Below are 19,124 nucleotides of genomic sequence, written 5' to 3'. Positions count from 1 at the left end.
GACACACATACACCTACCTCCTGGAGAGTGTTCTTGATCTGGCCAACTTTTGTGAAGGGTGTTTTCTTCACCAGGGAAAGAATTCTTCGATCATCCACCACAGTTGTTTTCCATGGTCTTCCGGGTAGTTTGGTGTTTGGAAAGCAACCAAAGAGATTTTTAAGGGAAAGAAGTGGAATGGTATGCAATGGCCAAGTCAATCACCTGACCTAAATCCGATTGAGCATGCATTTCACTTGCTGAAGACAAAACTGAAGGGAAAATGCCCCAAGAACAAGCAGGAACTGAAGACAGTTGCAGTAGAGGCCTGGCAAAGCATCACTAGGGATGAAACCCAGCGTACGCTGATGTCTAATTGATCTCCAGACTTCAGGCTGTAATTGACTGCAAAGGATTTGCAACCAAGTATTAAAAAATGAAAGTTTGATTTATGATTGTTAATCTGTCCCATTACTTTTGGTCCCTTAAAAAGTGGGATGCACATATACAAACTGTTGTAATTCCTAAACCGTTCACCTGATTTGGATGTAAATACCCTCAAATTAAAGCTGAAAGTCTGTAGTTAAATCACATCTTGTTCGTTTCATTTCAAATCCATTGTGGTGGTGTATAGAGCCAAAAAGATTAGAATTGTGTCGATGTCCCAATATTTATGGACCTGACTGTATGTACTAAGCAGCTTCAGCTATTACATTATTAATGCTTAAAACTTGTCATACTTCCAGATCCTTGTGTAAACTATAGTGCATGAAATTCCTCTAATGTCAAGGGCTTTGAAGTTGAGTTGCTTCAAAATATCCCAGTTTTAAAATAAAAATAAATCAATGAAAAATACAATTTATAGTCAAATATTTAATATAATACAAATACTATAAATATATATTTTAATTTAGAATGTGTTTTATTTTATATTAAAATTAAATTTTATTATTTTTATGTTTAATATATATATATATATATATATATATATATATATATATATATATATATATATATATATATATATATATATATAATTATTATTATTATTATTATTATTATTATTATTATTGTTTATAAAATAATCCAATTACTATAAATGCACATTATATTTTTATTTTAAAATGACTATTGTATAACATTAATTGTGTGTACAGATTAATATAAATTAATTTACTTTTATGTGTGTAAATGTGTGACTTTTTTGTGATTTTATGTGTGTATTGATTAATTTATTTTTATTATATGTTTAATAGATTTGTATGTATATTATTATTAGTAGTAGTAGTAGTATGAAACAAATTGGTATAACATACTATATATACATAAGGCAACATAAATTGCTATATATTTTTTAAATATATAATTGTATCTTGTTCATTCATTTATTTATTTATTTTGTTGCTGTGATTATTATTATTATTATTATTATTAATTGTGTATTGTATTAATAGTGCATATAGATATGTGTATATATTTAGAATGTATTTTTATTTTTATTTTCATTTATATTTAACTTATATTTAGTTTACATATAATGATAATAATAATAATAATAATTATTATTATTATTATTATTATTATTATTATTATTGTTGTTATTTTTATTTATCACTCGTATAACATAATTTCCTGATTAAACATATAATCAAATATGATCAAGACTTTTTGAAAACTCTATTTTAAACTTAAACAAATATTCACATTCAGTGAGTCCATATTCCAAAAACTCTATGTCTTGTTATTGCTATTTTAAGAGTGGTGTTCTGCACCAACTTAAAATGAGTGTGGAAGCAATTTTGAACATTCCCACAGTGCAAATCATCTACCTATCCGACACACTGCAGGATGGTGTAAGGGAGGACAGAAAGAGTAGATCATATCTTCATATCTGTGTTTTACTAGTTACTATCATGGAACCGCTGCAGGGAACGTGGTGTTTGTGCAGTTGCGACTGCAAATCATTGTTATTGAGCTTTATGTAAAGAAGAATAGTTCAAAACACACAAGTTTAAGGTTGTTTTCCAGTGAAAGACAAACGAACAGCTATTTAGCTGAACGTTAAGGCTGCTCTTTCACCATAAATGAGTGTAAAGCATAAAAGCGCTCTCATTCGCACATTTTCTGAGGCTGTAGAATAGGTTTGTTTGAAATAAACACTGAATGTTAATTGTTATTCAAAGAAACTATTTCTTTTTCTTCACCGAAATGTCAATCGATACATGAACATGCTCGCAGCATGAACTGCATTCAGACATCTCTGAACTGACTCCAAATCAATCAAGATCTGATTGAGTTTCTCAGCATAAACTCTTAGAAACAGTCTACTCTATGTGTGATGAATGGAATTCTTCGTGCTTTAGGGTTGTTTTACGACAGGACTGTGTCGTTACTTACTCTGAAAAGGCATATAGATTCGCACACAAGTTTGGGACAACATATATATCTAAATAATGATAGAATTTGGTTTTGTTCCTTGAAACCAAACAAAAATGTGGATTGGCCTTTATGTTTATATCTCCCAATATACCATTCATATTCCATAGTGTAACAGCCGCTCATATTGCTGTTGAATCCTCAGTTAAATAGGTGAGCGTAAATTAGCCGGCTTTGTCAGGCTCTTCTCGCTGTGTTCTACCTGCTGCGGAGATCGTAGAGTGTCACAATGGAAGTGAAGAGTCTCTCTGTGTCGCTGTCAGGTTTAAATAATAGCCTCTCTTTCATTTTCCTCTATTACATCAGCCCTCGCTGCCATGGGCAACCGCTAGTAAAATCAGGTCAGCGCTAAATGCCAAGCTTGAAGAGGGGGGCAGAAACGTGGCCCGAGTCATTTTAATTACCCAAAATGCTGTGAGATAGGGCGCAGGGGTCTGAGGTGCTACTGTAAATGGGACGCATCTAAATTTGAAGTGCTGTTGTGGAAAAAAAAGAGAGGATGTTACATGATTTTCTGAATTGTTTTTATCATTTTATTTTATTTTATTTTATTTTATTTTATTTGATTTTATGTGTAGTTTTCACACTAAAAATGATAAAACAATAATAAATAGTAATGATAAATGTTATTTTGTTTAATTACAAACATAATATGTAATTTTGCATTTTAATGTAAATATACAAAAAAAATATATAATAAAATTGAATACTATTATTATTATTATTATAGCATAATTAAATTGTTATACATTTTTTATAATAATAATAATAATAATAAATAGTTGTATTGTGATAATCAATCCACATTATACTTAAAATGGAACAAACTTGGTAGAATCCTCTCACTGTTTAATCTACACAGATGTTGGTCTTGGTTTTGTCTTCACATGCAAGATTAAACCCCTCTCATGAGGCTCAGGAAAAATCCACAATTCTTAAACAACTTGAATGTTTTGAGAACGATAATTCATTAACACATAGCAAGGAGAGGGGTATTAGAATGATAATTTTGCACTAGATAGAGGTTTTAAGTTGGCTAAATGTTGCTTTGGAGAATGAAAAAATCTGTTAGTTAGGTTCTTCAGACTAGTATCTTTGTTGTTTTTTCTTAAAGTGTGTAAATTCTGCACTACAGTCAATAAATGTACTAGTTTTGAATTAACAGAAGTTATTTGATAACACCATAAAATTGTTTTACAGTTGATTTGTCTGTACACATGAACTTTGTAATGCACATAATTGAAAATATTTATAAAATATGACTGTTTATTTAATAGAATCATATAGCCAATTAAAAAAAAGTGCATATATATTTTAGTTTTCTATTTACTGTATGGTTTAGTAATATTTATTTGTTTAGTTTGTATTTAATTTCTTTGGAAGTGTATAGCTAAATAACAATTATTCTACACGATTAAATGATTCTTTCTTATTTTGGTTTGCATTTTGTTTTAAATAAATAGCTTTTGTTGCCATTAAGCTAATTTAGAAGTATAATATTCCGCTTGAATATTGAGCTAGATTAACTGCTTATTATGTTTCATTTATGTAATAGTTTAGTAACCTTTAGGGCCGTATTTTAACGATCCAAACCCAAAGTGTAAAGCGCACGGCGCAGGTGCACTCAGGGCGTGTCCAAATCCACTTTTACTATTTTAACGACGGAAAAACGGTTGGCGCGCCCAGGCGCATGGTCTAAACGGGTAGTCCCTATTCTCTTAATGAGTAATGGGTGTTTTTTGGGCGTAACGTGCAATAAACGAGTCAGAGTCTCATCTTCCATTCCCTTTAATAGCCAGTTGCGCTCGTGCCATGACGGATTTGCTATTTACATAGCGGAATTCGGCAAGTGCAAAGACATAACGTGTCTCAGAGATGGAACTACCTAATTCTGATACATGCGATGACAATCTATATATATTTATTTAGCCTACAAAAATATTATGCATTGCAGTCCTTACTTTTTTTATATTTGCCATGTTTGTGCGCTGCTGTGCTTCCCTGTGTTTAATAAGCAGTGTGTACACTCTTTAAATAACAAAGAAAAAAACATTGCACCAGACTTAAGGTTTGAGCTGGTCTATGGCGCAGTCTATTTTCAGCTCCTTAAAATAGCATTGCGCCAGCAATGTACCTGAACACACCTCTTTTTCAGACCAGCACGCCCATGGGCGCAACAATGAGCACAAATGCATTTGCTAATTAAACGAAGTGGCGCTGGACAGGAAAATGCGAATGGCGCCGGACTGAAACTAGCAAACACACTTCCGCTGCACCTTGCGTCGCATTATGCCGGGTGTATTATAGGGCCCCTGGTGTTTTTTGTTTTGTTTTGTTTTGTTTTTTACTTACTTAATTTGCTGTCTAACATTTCTCTTTTTTTAAATAGTGCCTTCGTAATTTTAACTAAAATTCTCATAATGTTACGTATTTCACTACTTTTAAATGTTGAAGACATTGGCTTACTAACTAGTGTCTGAATACAAGTTTTGGTATTCGGAAAAGAAAGCTTTAATCCACAGAGGACGGATTGTGTTCTGTATACAAAGAGATCTGGGACACTTCGGGAGTGTGCAAACTCTCCAACAGGATTTAAATGAGTGTTTCACACTTTTTACAGGATGTAGGTGTCCATTCACAGATGTCTAGGCATTCTGCATTTTCTGCTTCCATCTAACCACCCCATCCCCCTTCCCCTCTTTATGACTCCACTGGAAAAGTTTGTTGGAGGCACCGGACTCAATTCAATGTGGAAAAAGCTTCTTTAAAACTGCATTAGAAATCACATGTTCTGTCACAGCACAGATGCACTGGGACATCCAGGGATTCCATTAAAGGTGTGGACTCTTAAAAGCGCAGCTGGGGTCAGGAAAAATTGACTGTCGTGCTGGGTTTGCACCAGGCTGCTTTTACGTCTAATAAAGCGTAAGAATACCACATGAAAAAAAAAAAAAACTCTGCTTATTTCTTAGATTCTTGCATCCACTAATAGCCTCATACGTGTTCTACCAAACTGCATTTGCTTAAAAGGTTTGATTCTTAAACTCTCCAAGGACTAGAGACAAGTAGAGAATTGAGTTAGTAATGTCAAATGGATGTTTTATGTGATTCTGAGAGCTTGCTTTTGTACACGTTTCTAAATAACAACCAACTCTTTGTTACAATGCAAACATTTTACGCCATCTGACCGTCTAGCAAGCAAAACAGCGAATTAGGCGACCTATCCTCAAGCTAATACTAGTGCTGCTGAGTTGTTTTCCTCCCATAAACATTAATTTCGCAGCATGCATATGTCAGTAGATCTGGCAGTGCTGACTGGGAGAATTTCCAAGGTAAACATAAAAATTTCATCTCCCCCACCCTTCCAACCCTTCTTCGTATTCATGCCGAGAATCCGTCTGATCCCGGTAGAAACAATTACGCATAGTGTGTTTGTCAAATGGAGGAAAAACAATGTTATTTTTTTTTTTTACAGTTCAACACGCAGCCATGTGTGTGTGCTAATATCCTTTGGCTTTTGCTGTTGTCATGAATTGTTATTAAAAAAAGTGAGCACTGTTCTTGATTCGTTAAACAGTTTTATTAATTACATGCATACATGAGTACACTTCATTTCTACTAATTAATAAGCTAAGCTGAGATTAATATTAGCATGATTAACTAATTATGTTTGCAGCAATCAGGTCATTGTATTTGATTAGAATAAAATGATATTCTGATGATTGGCAGAAGTTCAAACATTAGAGTTGAAATAGTCAGTTTATATATATATATATATATATATATATATATATATATATATATATATATATATATATAACCATGTAGATTTTGTTTCCTTGATTAACTGTTTAAAGTTAACTCTGTTAACTTTTCAGTTGTTTCTCCTAAACAGAAACTAGATTAAATGGAGATCAAAAGTGTTTTATGTCTCTTGTCTCCCAGATTGTTCTCCCAAGAAAAAGATCTGGACAATGCCCAGATTTGTCAAATCCAAGAATGGTTTAAACAAGCAAAATTCAGAGATCTCAATATGAACTCAAGCATTTCTCATCTTGAAAGGTTCCTGTGATCACTTTTTGTCTTCTAGGAGAAATGACTGAAATGACTGATGCATGTCTGAAAACTCATTTCTTTATGTCTAATGAACTAAGAAAGAGAAAAATTCTGGGGAACTTTATTTCTGAAGACTTAAAAAACACATGCAATACAAAACTCTTTATTTGGACTTTAAACTTTGAGTACAACATTTTTGGTGTTGAGACCATGGCCTTTGATGTTGATTCCAGTCTTTACTATGTAGTCATGGATGTTTTGTAGAAAAAATTTATGTATCTTAGTATAGATAAAGGACACTCAATGCTAAATATGTTGCGGCAACTTTTGTTGCCCGATGGAGCATCACTTTCATAGAACCTTCCTCCTCCTACGTCCTTGCAATGCATAATGCCCTTTGGACTGATGGATCCATGTTGTTCTCTGAAAACCTCTCTGGGTATCCATACATTTCATTTATCAACTGCAGTGGTTTTTAACATCAACCTCTTCAGCCAAAATAATAAAAAAAGACCTAAAGGTCAAAACATTCCAGTCGCCAAATAACATTTGTGGATACCCAAAGAGTTAGGGCACTTCTGAGTTTGCATAAGCGAGTGCTGTGGATCGATTGGCTTCATATGGCGCTGTGCATTGCAAAGATGTAGGAGAAGACAGGGGCCAGCGTAAGTAGCACACCAGTAACAAATAGATTTGTAGTTTTGTAAGAGTGGTGCATCAGCTCTTTCAAAGGGAATAGCATATCGCAAGGTTGTAGAAGGAAAAACCTTTGCAAAATGACAATCTGCCATCCAACCGAAAGTTAAGAACATTTCAAACTTTGCTGCATCATTGACCAGAATAGGATCCATTAGTGTTTTCAGAAATCCTGCCTGATTTCAAATGGACATGGCTCTTTCCTCCCCCTCAAAAGAGTTGTAAACATTTCTGTCCATCAAATGCTCCATCAGAGCTTTGCCCCATGTGCAAGCACCCACAAACATCTCGAGAAATGAAGCTGCTGGTTTATGGTCATGCTGTATCGATTCCCATTTCTTGTACCATCAGAGCACCAGGTGCTTGGCAGCCACTAGGTCATTTTCACTTCCCTCCCACACTAAGAAAAATCTAATCTGGTCTCTTTCCGCTGGTGGATGCAATGCTACCGATCTCCTCCGCGCGACTGTCACCGTAAGTAGAAGCGGAAGCCCCTGTCAGTCATTCTAATCATTCATATTTATGAGTTTTAGAGACATCACTTGCTCAATTTGCCCACTTTACACGCTGGCAGAGGAAAAGATAGAGAGATAGTCAGTGAGGGAGACTCCCTGTTGAAAAATGCATCATGGGGCAGGTTTTTAAATGGCTTCATCTGGAGGAAACCTGCTTCGGAGGGTGCCTGTTTATTATGGATTTTTCCTGAACTAAAATACCATTGAGCCAGGAGATGATGTTTCATTTTGGCTCAGGTATCTCTGTCTCTCAGAGTCGTTGTTAGAGAGGAGATGGGGCTAGCTACCAGTTTCTATCCTTCCTATGACCTTACCTAGATACTTGCTATTTCATGTTTTTCCATCTCTTTATCACTTCCTTTCTCCCTCTCATCTCCCAGTCTCACCTTTTGCCTGGTCTGGAATACATTTGCAATTCCGTGAGTGACGCTATTTGATGTCAGGCTCGTTCAGAAAGCATTTGAAAGGTTAATTAGCTGAGAAATCGGTGTGGCTTTCTCAAACATTGAAATGAGAGCTGTTGTCAGATTTCTCACTCCCTCTCCTTTCTCCTCGTTCTTTCTCATCATTATCTTGCTCCGCACGTTAACCTGAGGAGTGGATGCTGAAAGTCCCCTTTTTTTGCTGGATGAATGAAGTTTACCCTGTGTGTACCACATACTGCTTTCTTCTGGTCCATAAACTGATATCTTCAGCCAAGGTTGAGGGTGTTAACAATTAAAATTACTAGATTTGAAACATTCATAAGCCACCTCATGCCTATAGGGGTGAAGGGGAAAATGGGGAAAATGCAAAGGAGAGGACTTGATCTGTTATCCATTGGGAGCTGATTAGTTTATGAAAAGTGGGCATTCTAAACCGGAATAAACCAGTCATTCACAAACCATGAATGTCAACTCTGATTGGTTAATCTATTTCCTGTTGTTCTAGATCACTGCAATGGGCCACTGGTTTCTGCTCTTCCTCCCACATCATTCCAGAGCTCGTCGTCTTCCTCTGACAGTCTGTTGCCATATTTTGCCAAGCTCAACAGAAGAGATGGTGAGTAATCCCGGCATAGAATGTGAAAATGTTGAAAAGTACCCAAGTAATTCTATTAGATTTCTATAAAATTACTTTCATTGGCAGAATTGGACAGTGATGCTAATACCATAGTAATTTTGATATAAATGATGGCACAGAATAATAATTTTGTTTATTTACCATGGTATTTACTTCTATTTGAATGTCCAAAAAGACGGATAAACCATGAAAATACATTTTACCGCATTGGTCTAGTTTATGCTGGAGTCCATTCCAGTGCATTCAAAAAATGAATTTCTTTCATTTTGATATGGCACAGCAGGTATAAATACCTAGTACAACTTTGCTCAGCAATCATTACTCAGGCTTTTAGAATGGATTTGATTGAAATTTAGTTGACCCACAGGTCAAAAGTAGACCAAATAGTCAATTACTGCCTGACAGCGATAGGAACACCCTTGTGAAACCGAACTGTTTGGCTCAGTATGGTTGTGTTAGTGGAGCAGCTCCTTGTGCTATGACTAGTGCTGGGTTTGCTGTCTATCTGCTCAGCCTTTTAATAGATACAGTGCCAATGTACATTAGATTTACTGAGCTAATTAGGGTGAACAGACAGGCTTAAAAGAAGCTCTTTTGGCAGGCTTATCTGAAGTTGAGGCTTGGCTGGCTGCTGAATGCTTCAAATACCTTTTCTGCCTGTAATTAAAAGTTTAGCTTTTATTAATATAGGAACGTTCCTTAATCAACTACAGTATTGAGCAGAAGCTAGCCAAAAGTATCAATGGAATTGCAGTATCGTGGCAGGATCCATTTTCAAACAAGTTGTTTTATCATTAGCTTGCTAGCTTTTCTTATAAATAGCATTCTAGCTTGTTTTGTTGCTTTTTAACATGCTGTGCACAAGTGAGCTGGCATTAAGTTTGAAATATCCAAGGTTTCTTTCTGTCAAGAAGTTTTGGGGAATTCAGAATAATTCATTGAATCATTTATTTAGAATATTGGGAATCATGATGTCATTTCCTCATGTCCATATACTGTACATCGTGTGGTCAGAAACAATTGAGAATGCATGAAGTCTACTGTAAACACAGCTTTGTCAGTTGATAAGTGTCATAAATAGGTTTTAAACAGTTTGTTTTAGTGAAATACTTCTTTTAGAGTTCACTTCAAATGAACCAATTTGAATATATTCACAATTCATCACTCTGTTGTGCTCGTAAAAGTAATTGTGCGTGATTATACTTTTTTTGTCTAAATATTTAGTTATAAGTGCGGTCAAAATTACAGTTGTTCAGAAAATTCTCATGAACTAAATCCAGACTTTTAAATCAGAATCTACGCAATCAGAAGTTTCACACAATGGCAGAAGATTTCCCTTGCAAATTTTACATTCAGGTTGGTCATGGGTATTTACCGCATTAAGCAACACAAAGTTACTTGGTTTGAAAGTGTCTTCTGTGTGAGCAGTGCTTCATTGTTAAGTTTTTCCTTGCAAAACATTTACAATTTTGCTAATGTGACCACAACTTAAAATTAAAATTGGCTTACAACCTGACAACCTCGCACAGGTTAAGTTGCTGAATTTTCTGAATTTTTGTTGCTTGTACCTTACATTGCACCCCTTCTGTTTTTGTGCTAGGAGGTGGTGGCTGGGCTCCAGAACGAACAGACAGGCTACGATGGCTACAGGTGGATCTGCGAGAGCGGGTCGAGGTCACAGCTGTGGCGACCCAGGGTCGTTTCGGGAGCCCTGATTGGGTTACGAGTTACATGTTGCTGTACAGTGACACAGGAAGAGCTTGGAAGCAGTTCAGACAAGAGGACAACATAGGGGTGAGTTATCCAAGTTCCTTATAAAAATAATCCACCCTTTTATTATACTTATAATGCATTAGTACTTTAGCCGGTGCGATAAGTACTGTAAAAGCTTTCTGGATAATGTGCATCAAGGGGGCTTTCATGACTGGAATAAAATGCATACACACCCATAATCATTAAGCGTCTGTGTCTTTAATGAAATCATAATAATTTACTAGAATAAATGAATGCATCCTCCCATACACTGTCAGACACTGTTGGCACACATCGAAAACCAGCCACCCACGAAATGTTCCAATTTTAATTACCGACTTGAATTTCACTTAATCGCCTAAACTAAGATTAAATACAGGCTCTATTTTGAGTGGCGTGGCTTTAATATCCCTTCCAAAACTTATTTCATGGTCTCCTGACCTTACCGGTCACTGGCAGTGCAGCTGAAATCCTTGTCTACCCAACTGGAATTACCTTTTCTTTTTTGGGGGGTAGTTTTATTTTGACAACTTTGGAATCGATCGGCACGGCCCTTGCGCCACAAGAGACAGTGGTTGCATTGCCTCCACACTTACAGGCAAACAAATGGGCTTCACCCTCCTCTTCTGAATCAATACTAGTCATTTCAAAGCTCCATCATTCCCCGGCGTTCTTATTTAGCCAGGCTCGAAGAGATCTGGGGTGAAACATTACTGAGATCTAACCTGCCATCTTCGTCGTCTCTCATTACGAAAGCTTGGATTCCTGCTAATGTAATCGTCGGAGCTAAACAAACACAGAGAGCTGTAGGAGGAGGTGGAGGTGGTGTATACATTTTCTGCGGCTAATTCATCTCATTACAACTTTATTTTTTTTTATTTTTTTTGTTCATTGATGGTTTAATGTTTGGTTCTTTTATCTCTCACCCAGCGGGAGGGAAAAAAAGGTGCTGATTAGTTTGAGAATGGAGTTTAATGGAAGACTTTGAAGGTGTGAAGCATTTTAATGAGTAGAAGATTAAAAGAAGTGGAACATTTTTAAAGAGCGGTAGGTGCCTCCTGGTCATGCCATTTTTCTGGTAGGCTCTACAGCTGGAGGTAGGACCCCCAGCTATTCTAAACCTGGAGGTTTAGATTAGCAGCGGCACTTTGAGTGCAGCTTAAAGAAACTAACGCTGCCAGCGGCACCCCGCTAACTTTTTGTGTTAGTATTTTAAATCTTAGGTAAATGCAGCTTGGCAAGAGTTCAGCTCTATGTATAGATAATCAACTCTCTGACTTTGGAAGAGTTTCTTTGAGGTAAACCTATATGCTAATTGAGGCTAAAGTACCTGCAGAAAGCTAACCGTACTTTCCCAGTAACTTCTATATCATTTGAAATAGAATGAGGAAGCACATGCTAACTAGCCAAACATTAACACAGGAGTGCCAACAATGCATAAAGCTAACAAGTGCACTTTAGACACTGAATACATTTAAAAATGTCTTAAAGTTTACAAAATCGTAACTCACAAGACGTTAATACAGTTAATGTTGGAGAGCAGTAATACATTAGCATAAAGGTTTGGTCACATTAGCAAGAAATGTGACTCGTGCAAAATTCCTCATCACATAAATTCCCTGTTGAAATTAATGTTTTATGAACATGTTGATGTTATATTGATTTATTAACACGTGAAGTGCACATACTAAGGCCAGATCATGGAAAAGTTACTGTTGGGCAAACTAACAATTTTTATTTCTTTCTCTAGACTTTCCCTGGAAATACAAATTCAGATGGGACTGTTCACCACAAGCTCTCACACTCCATAAGAACACGATTTCTGCGGTTCTTGCCGGTGGACTGGAGTCCCGGGGGATGGATGGGGCTCAGAGTGGAGGTCTACGGCTGTGCATACAGTGAGTACTGAATGTACATTTGGTATGTAATTTGTGCTTTATGTATTCAGAATTATAGCTGGGATGAAGTGGAAATTCATTCTGTTTACTTTTGCTCATGTTAATTGTTTTTTTATTTATTAAAAATCAGTCCCTGTCATTTTACTCGGATGTATTCCACAATATGGAATGCATTGCAATTCTAACATTCTGTTGACAACAAGACAAATGCTCAGTGCTCAAATTTAGTACAATAAGCATTTTAATTTGAATTCAAGGCTGTTAATGCATTGGTCTTTGTAATCTTGTATATAGTGTTGTTTGATAGACACAGCAAACTTAAAAATATGAACTGCTGTTTGAAAACACGTAAATACTGATTGTAGGGTATTTCTGCTTTAAAAGCACCACCTACTGTCAGAGAGTGAATTTGCATTTTTGTACAACCCTTCTACCATTTCTTTCGTTTTTGTTTGTGTTTCGTAAATCGCATGTAAAGGTAAGATTGAGTTGTTTTGGAGGTGTCAACAGGCCTTTATGCTGCCACAGAGAATTATGGTAAATTTAGTTTTATTTTAATTTTAGCTTTATTGTACAAGCCAACCAGTTAAATCAGTCCAGCAATATATTTCCACATATTTCCAGAGCTGGGAGCACATTAAATGAAGCAATCATGTGCATCTTGCACATACAATCGTACTGATATGGATTGAGGGAAGAAAGCTTTGGTTTCAAAAGTTCAGCTAGTCTGGCTAGTTCACTATAATGTTTTTTTCCTGCAGTCGGGTTGAGTTGCTTTAGACCTGCCTTCCCTGGGTATCAAAGTGCAGAGTAACAATCAATCGGTTACCTCAAGGGTAGCCAGGGCCACACGCCTTGCGCTTGAAATATTTATAAAGCAGTCTTGCTAGTGCTCGTTTACTTTCTTTTCCTTCCCCTACTCCCACCTTGTTTCTTTTCTCTCAGCCTCTCCTCAGGTGCTTTGTATTTGCAGTCTGTTCACTAGCAAGACCGATTGTCAATTCAAAGCTCGACTCGCCGACCTATCACCGCCATGTTTATTCTCTAAACGTTAATTTTGTGAGGTAGGGCGGAATGTGACACCGATGGGGGCGATTCGGTTTACCGTGTTGATCAAACATGATAAGTGGGTGCTGACCACACAGTATTTCAGTAATAGGGTTTGATAACAGAGACGCTAGTGCTTTTTCAAAGTCAGACCGCTGGCAGGTTAGCATCAGCGTTAGCACGGCTTGCATTCCAAAAGAGCCACGAATGAATCAAGGAGTGAATTAGTGCTTGGTAATTACGTTTATAATTAGCCCTGCGCTAGTATGCGCCAAACATACAATGGCATCACACAGCAGCACTCAATGTTAGCACAAAGGACATATGAACATGTCTGCTAACCGAACTCCAGGGAAGAAATACAGAGAACAAACATGAAAGAAAACGTGACGTCTAATGGAAGGTAAAGTGAATTCAAACATGTCTGAGTCTTAAAAAAGAATATGAATGCACACGTCCAGTATAGCACATGATCTCCCTCTACGTATTTCATGTTTGTCTTCTGTGGGATAAACTGGACGTCCTCTGTGGTGCGTTGGCCTTATTCATGCACTGCTGAAATGCTCTTGAAGTCAATTAGTTTTAAATCTGTCAAGCGCCTCTGCTGCTAACTGCAATTTAAGGCCGTGGCTTCGTGGTATAAACTGTTTGTGTGTGTACGTCTGAAATAGGGAGTGTGTAGCAAGAGCATAAGTGTGTATGTTTGTCCCTGTACAGTCATTAATTCACACTGGAGCACCGCTGTGTTGATGCCACCAAGAGACCCACAGATAAAGTGAGGTCTAATTCTGAGTTTGCGGACAACTTTGTGTGTCTCTTAAGCAATAAGCAGGCCCACACAGAATATAAACATTTTTCACCCACATTTTCTGTGCTGAGTGATTGGGGAAATTCTTGGAAACAAAAACGCGTTTTGTTTTTTATTATCAGTCTGAAACCATGGGATGTCAAGATCAGCATTGAATTTTAAGATTGTAAGATATGTGGCTACAGTATATGTGGCCTTTTGTGTATGTACTATGTACATGGGTGTGTAAATGTCTCGTATAGCACTATGTTAAAGTGACCTTGAGCCGTGGAAAGGCATTCTTCTTCTTATATGCAGAGTATATAAATTATGTTTATTTTGCCATGTACAGTCCTAAATAATAAATTATTCAATCATGATGTGAATCCACGGTGTGTTATCTTTAGCGAGCCTTCTGGGAGAGCTCAGGTGCAGTCGCGAGTTTGAACTTCATTGTTTTTGTTCTTTGCCCTCAGGAAGGATTATACAATATGTATTAAACCAACCCCCCTCCAAAAAAAAAAGAAAACTGCAGTAATTTCAACTTCTTCTCTTTCTATCCTCTCAGTTCTCAAGATCATCATTTATATAACTTCTATGGTTATTTGGTGATTATTGTTGTGCCTCTATTATTGAAAGATGTTGAGATAAAGCTATATTTCCTTATCATTTCATCTTGCCACACATTGCGCCTCCATCAAGACGTCAACTCGTGCAAAAGACGAAAACCAAACACATTCTCGTCTGATCTCCCCCCTTTATCTAACTCAGCCTCATTGCACTTGCTGATGTTCTTGGACCCTCTGTGTTAGTTCTATATTCAGCAGACGGCTCCGAGCTCTTTGCGAGGCTTTGCTTGTCACGGCTAGTTAGCTTCAGTCTCTCTCACTCCGGCATCCGGTGAGGAGAGGGATGGAGAAAGAGAGCAAAAATGTAATGTCTGAACTCTGAGCCCGGGTCAAAATCCACATCTCTGCCTTTTACAGCCCAGGGTAGAATTTGTTCTGAAGGGTTGCTTCAAGACAGGCTTCATATTTCTTTAAATTGTGGCCAAAGTTTTTAAGAAGGTAATAAGATCAAATAAACTGACCCTATCTCTCAAGACAGGTCTTATTGTTTATCATTCTGGTTCTTCTTATCTTCTTTTGTATTTTGATTGTGTTTTACTAGAGCTCAAGGGCTATTTTATTTAAACTTCACTTTGTTGTTGTTGTTATAGTTGTGTTGTCATTGTGCTGTTTTGTTTTATTTGTGTGTGTGTGTGTGTTTGTTTGTTGTTTGCTTTTGTTTGATTATTATTATTATTATTATTAATTTGCTATTGTTTTATTTTCCTTTTCTTTTAATTGCTTTGTTTTAGTTATTGTGTTATTTTTTGTTTTGCTGTGCTTTATTTTATTTTTATTCTTTTTCACTTTGTACTTTGTTTTACTTAGATTTTTAGTTTTTATTTGTTTTGTGTTTATAAAAGAATGTAAAAGCATTGTTTAGATAAACATTTATTGATAAATTGTACAAAATATTTTCTTTTTTTTTCTTTCTTTTTTTCAAATAATATCTTGCTTAGCATTTATGACCATGATTGATTCCCTTTTCCCTTCCATTTCTCAGAGTCGGATGTTGCAGATTTCAACGGCAGGAGCTCTTTGTTGTACCGGTTTAATCAGAAGTCTACCAGCACTGTGAAAGACGTCATCTCTCTACGGTTTAAGAGCCAGCGTGCGGATGGGGTCCTTGTGCATGGAGAGGGACAAAGAGGCGATTACATCACCCTAGAGCTGCATAAGGGCCGACTAGCCCTGCATATCAATCTGGGTGAGTGAGAGCCCTCTATAGCCTCTTAATTTCATGCATTTTCATATTCAGAATTGTGGCATATATTTGTAATGCATTCCCAGCATTGCCAAAGGGCGGACTAATTCAGAAAAGTGTGTTTTTTTTGTTTGTTTTTTTACTTTTTTTTACTTTATCTAAATTTTGCAAATAATTTTGCTTTCGTGTGTCCAGGGACTATATCTGTGTTTTCATTCATGAGAGATAGTATGATAAAATAACATTTCAGTACACTAGCATGCAAATTATCCTCAGATTTTACATATGTGAAATTAAAAGCCACAAAACACCCATTTTGGAGAGATTCAAAGCAATGTGTTTAGGTTATTGTAGAGCTCTTTCACTGTAGCAAGAGGAAATGTTCACAGGCACAATCGTAGCATCTTACCGTAATCACATGAGAGGCAGTTGTGAAACAGAGATTTGATTAAGACCGCCAAATCTGCAGGGTAATCACATAGAAGTGTATCGAGCTGTCACAAAGAGCGATCTAATGTAGAGTCTAAGCGCTTTCCAAGCCTCGTGTTCAATTAGCACCAGCACTCGGATGGAATAAGTTGCATGTTACGCTAAGAGCGGCGGCGAGCTCTGATTGCTAAGTATACCGAACTGAGATGATGTTGACGCTGTTTATCAGGACGATGTTTTTCTTTTACATTTGCATTCATCCTGTATCGGAGAGCCACAAAAACCTCTCAAAGCTAATTTCAGATGATGTATATTGTATCCTTCATGGGTAAATCTCACTATAATGTGTCTGTTTTATATTTTACTCCAAAATCAGAAAAGGATTTAATTACTTAAAGAAATGAAACATATAATTGATTTTTTTTTCTTACCAATAATTTGGTGTTTCTCCTTTATTAAAAAATGTGCTTAATAGATATGCAATTAATGTGACTGTCACATGTCTGTTCTAGTTTTAGTTCCTGTCTGTCCTTATTTGCTTCTTCCAGTTATTTTTCCCATTATTAGTAATCGCCTGTTCCTTTGCTGTGTTTACACTTGGCATTAACATGCGATCACCGTGATCCGATCAAGCAGATCAGATCACCAGTCAATCAGAACACGATGCGTTTACACTTGGCTGCATCAGCTGACTTTTCTATCTGGATAACCGATTGGACCTGTCTTTCCCATGCAATATTTAAATAGGTCTGCAGAGAATGGCCCAGTGATAAGCTAACCTGAGCGGTGGGTTTTCTTAAAGCATTTACAGTCACGGGACATTTTACAAATCAAAGATAAGTGTAGGAGTTTAACTAGCGCTCCACACAGGTGTTCTCCGTCTCTTTTTGGACAGTTTGCGAGAGAGAGGGGGCGGGGTTTTGCTTGATGTCCACTTGCGAATGCAGACTTGATTGTGTTTACATTACACTGAGATCTGATCACAATGCTCCCTCAACTTCCTCTGGACCAGGTCACACTGATCAGATCACATTCCAATCAGAAGTGCCTTTACATTTGTCTTTTCAATGTGTATGTGGACAACATCCAGATAAAGGTCGCATGTTAATGCCAAGTGTAAACGCAGCCTTTGTTATTAGTTGTCCTCATCACCTGTCTGCCCATCGTTATCTGCCCTATTTGAGTTCGACCCCGTTCTGTTCTCCCTGCTCTGGAATTGTTTATGTCATCCTTTGCTACGTGTGCTTACTTGTTTCCTTTGAATTTTATTAAAAGTTTATGTTTGAAATTTCCTACGTCTCCTTCACTTCTGTCACTTGTGTGACAGAATTCCAGAACCACAAAAGGTAAACGGCGTCCCTTCTCACCATTTTATTTGCATTTTGAGATGTTATATGTGAAAATATTATATGGTTGAAGTCTCCTCGTTCCAGCACAGCGGTAGTTGCGTGACAGTGACAATTCAACGAATATTAATGGTGCTAAAAATAAGCTTACTTTTCTTTACGCAAAATAGAATTTCATACTTCTTTCTTTTGATTTTATTGTGAAATATGAGCTGAACATGTTCCTTACAGGCTTCTCTCACTTCGTCAAGATAGGCTGTTCTTTCTGTTCTTTTATCATCAATACAGCAGGTTCCTTTCCAGGAAGTTCAGAAGTATCAAACAGAGGAGACAGCACAAGGCACACCTTTCCTGAGCTATTTATGGCTCGTTTTGAGAATGTGCTGAAAAAGAGACCGTTTGATAATTTTCTTTCTAAGGCTGCCCTTTATAAAGATGCTGTAAAATTAGCAACTGATAAAATCTTTGCTTCTGACTACATTTTAATTTGGCTTCATTTAGTAGCATGTTATAAATGATATTTATGTGCACCTGTGTAAGTGCTGGTGTTGTTAGATAAGATTATTTAAAACTAAAATGATTACAAGTGTATCTAATTAAAAGAAAACAGAAATAAGAACTTGGAGTCCTAAAATTATCAAAACCGAAAATAGAAAAAAAGGATAAACGTGCAAAATAAAAGTCCTAAAACTTAAACTAAAACTTAAATGAAAACTGAAAATATCAAACATAAAATAAAAGCTAAAAAATATTAAAATAAGACACAGTATGTTGTTAGTAAATGTCTCAAACATAAACAAATAGATATACCAAGGTAAAACATAAACAATGACACTAAAATATTATTTATTTAATACTTCATTTCTTGTTTTCTCTCAAGATGATGTTAAGACGCACCCTAGCAGTGTCCATGTCTCTGTGTTTCTGGGAAGTCTTCTGGACGACCAGCACTGGCACTCCGTCCTGATTGAGCGGTTTAACAAACAGATCAACTTCACGGTGGACAGACTAACCAAACACGTGAGGACAGGTGGGCTGGATGATTCGCTAGAGGTTGATTATGAGGTGAGAAGGATTTTGTTTACTTTACATTTGGTTTATTTCTGAATTGTTTTGCGCAGTATTTTAGCAGCGCCATTTTTATTAAAGACCTCAAGTTTTGCAGCTTCTAATTCATTGCTGTTAGGTTTGAGAACATGAAACTTCAAGCAGATATTAAAATAACAGAAATTATTATAAAATTCAAGTCTTTTCTAGGAAAACAGATTTGATGTGTCATCCTGGACAATGTTTTTTTTTTTTTTTTTTT

At 36.5% G+C, this 19,124-nt stretch overlaps 1 protein-coding gene across 1 annotated transcript in view; it reads left to right on the top strand.

The window, feature by feature from the left end:
* LOC113040551 (contactin-associated protein-like 5) overlaps positions 1-19,124 on the top strand; it is a 65,999-nt gene that overhangs the window by 10,962 nt on the left and 35,913 nt on the right. The window contains exons 4-8 of the mRNA XM_026198860.1: positions 8,613-8,723; positions 10,345-10,538; positions 12,247-12,394; positions 15,840-16,043; positions 18,696-18,880. Of these exons, the coding sequence (XP_026054645.1) occupies positions 8,613-8,723; positions 10,345-10,538; positions 12,247-12,394; positions 15,840-16,043; positions 18,696-18,880 (842 nt within the window). The remainder of the gene's footprint in view (positions 1-8,612; positions 8,724-10,344; positions 10,539-12,246; positions 12,395-15,839; positions 16,044-18,695; positions 18,881-19,124) is intronic.

The sequence above is a fragment of the Carassius auratus genome, chromosome 22 (genome assembly GCF_003368295.1).
Source record: "Carassius auratus strain Wakin chromosome 22, ASM336829v1, whole genome shotgun sequence".
NCBI classification, from domain to species: domain Eukaryota; kingdom Metazoa; phylum Chordata; class Actinopteri; order Cypriniformes; family Cyprinidae; genus Carassius; species Carassius auratus.
Note: the sequence above shows the minus strand (reverse complement) of the source record. Positions and strands in the feature narration are given on the sequence as shown.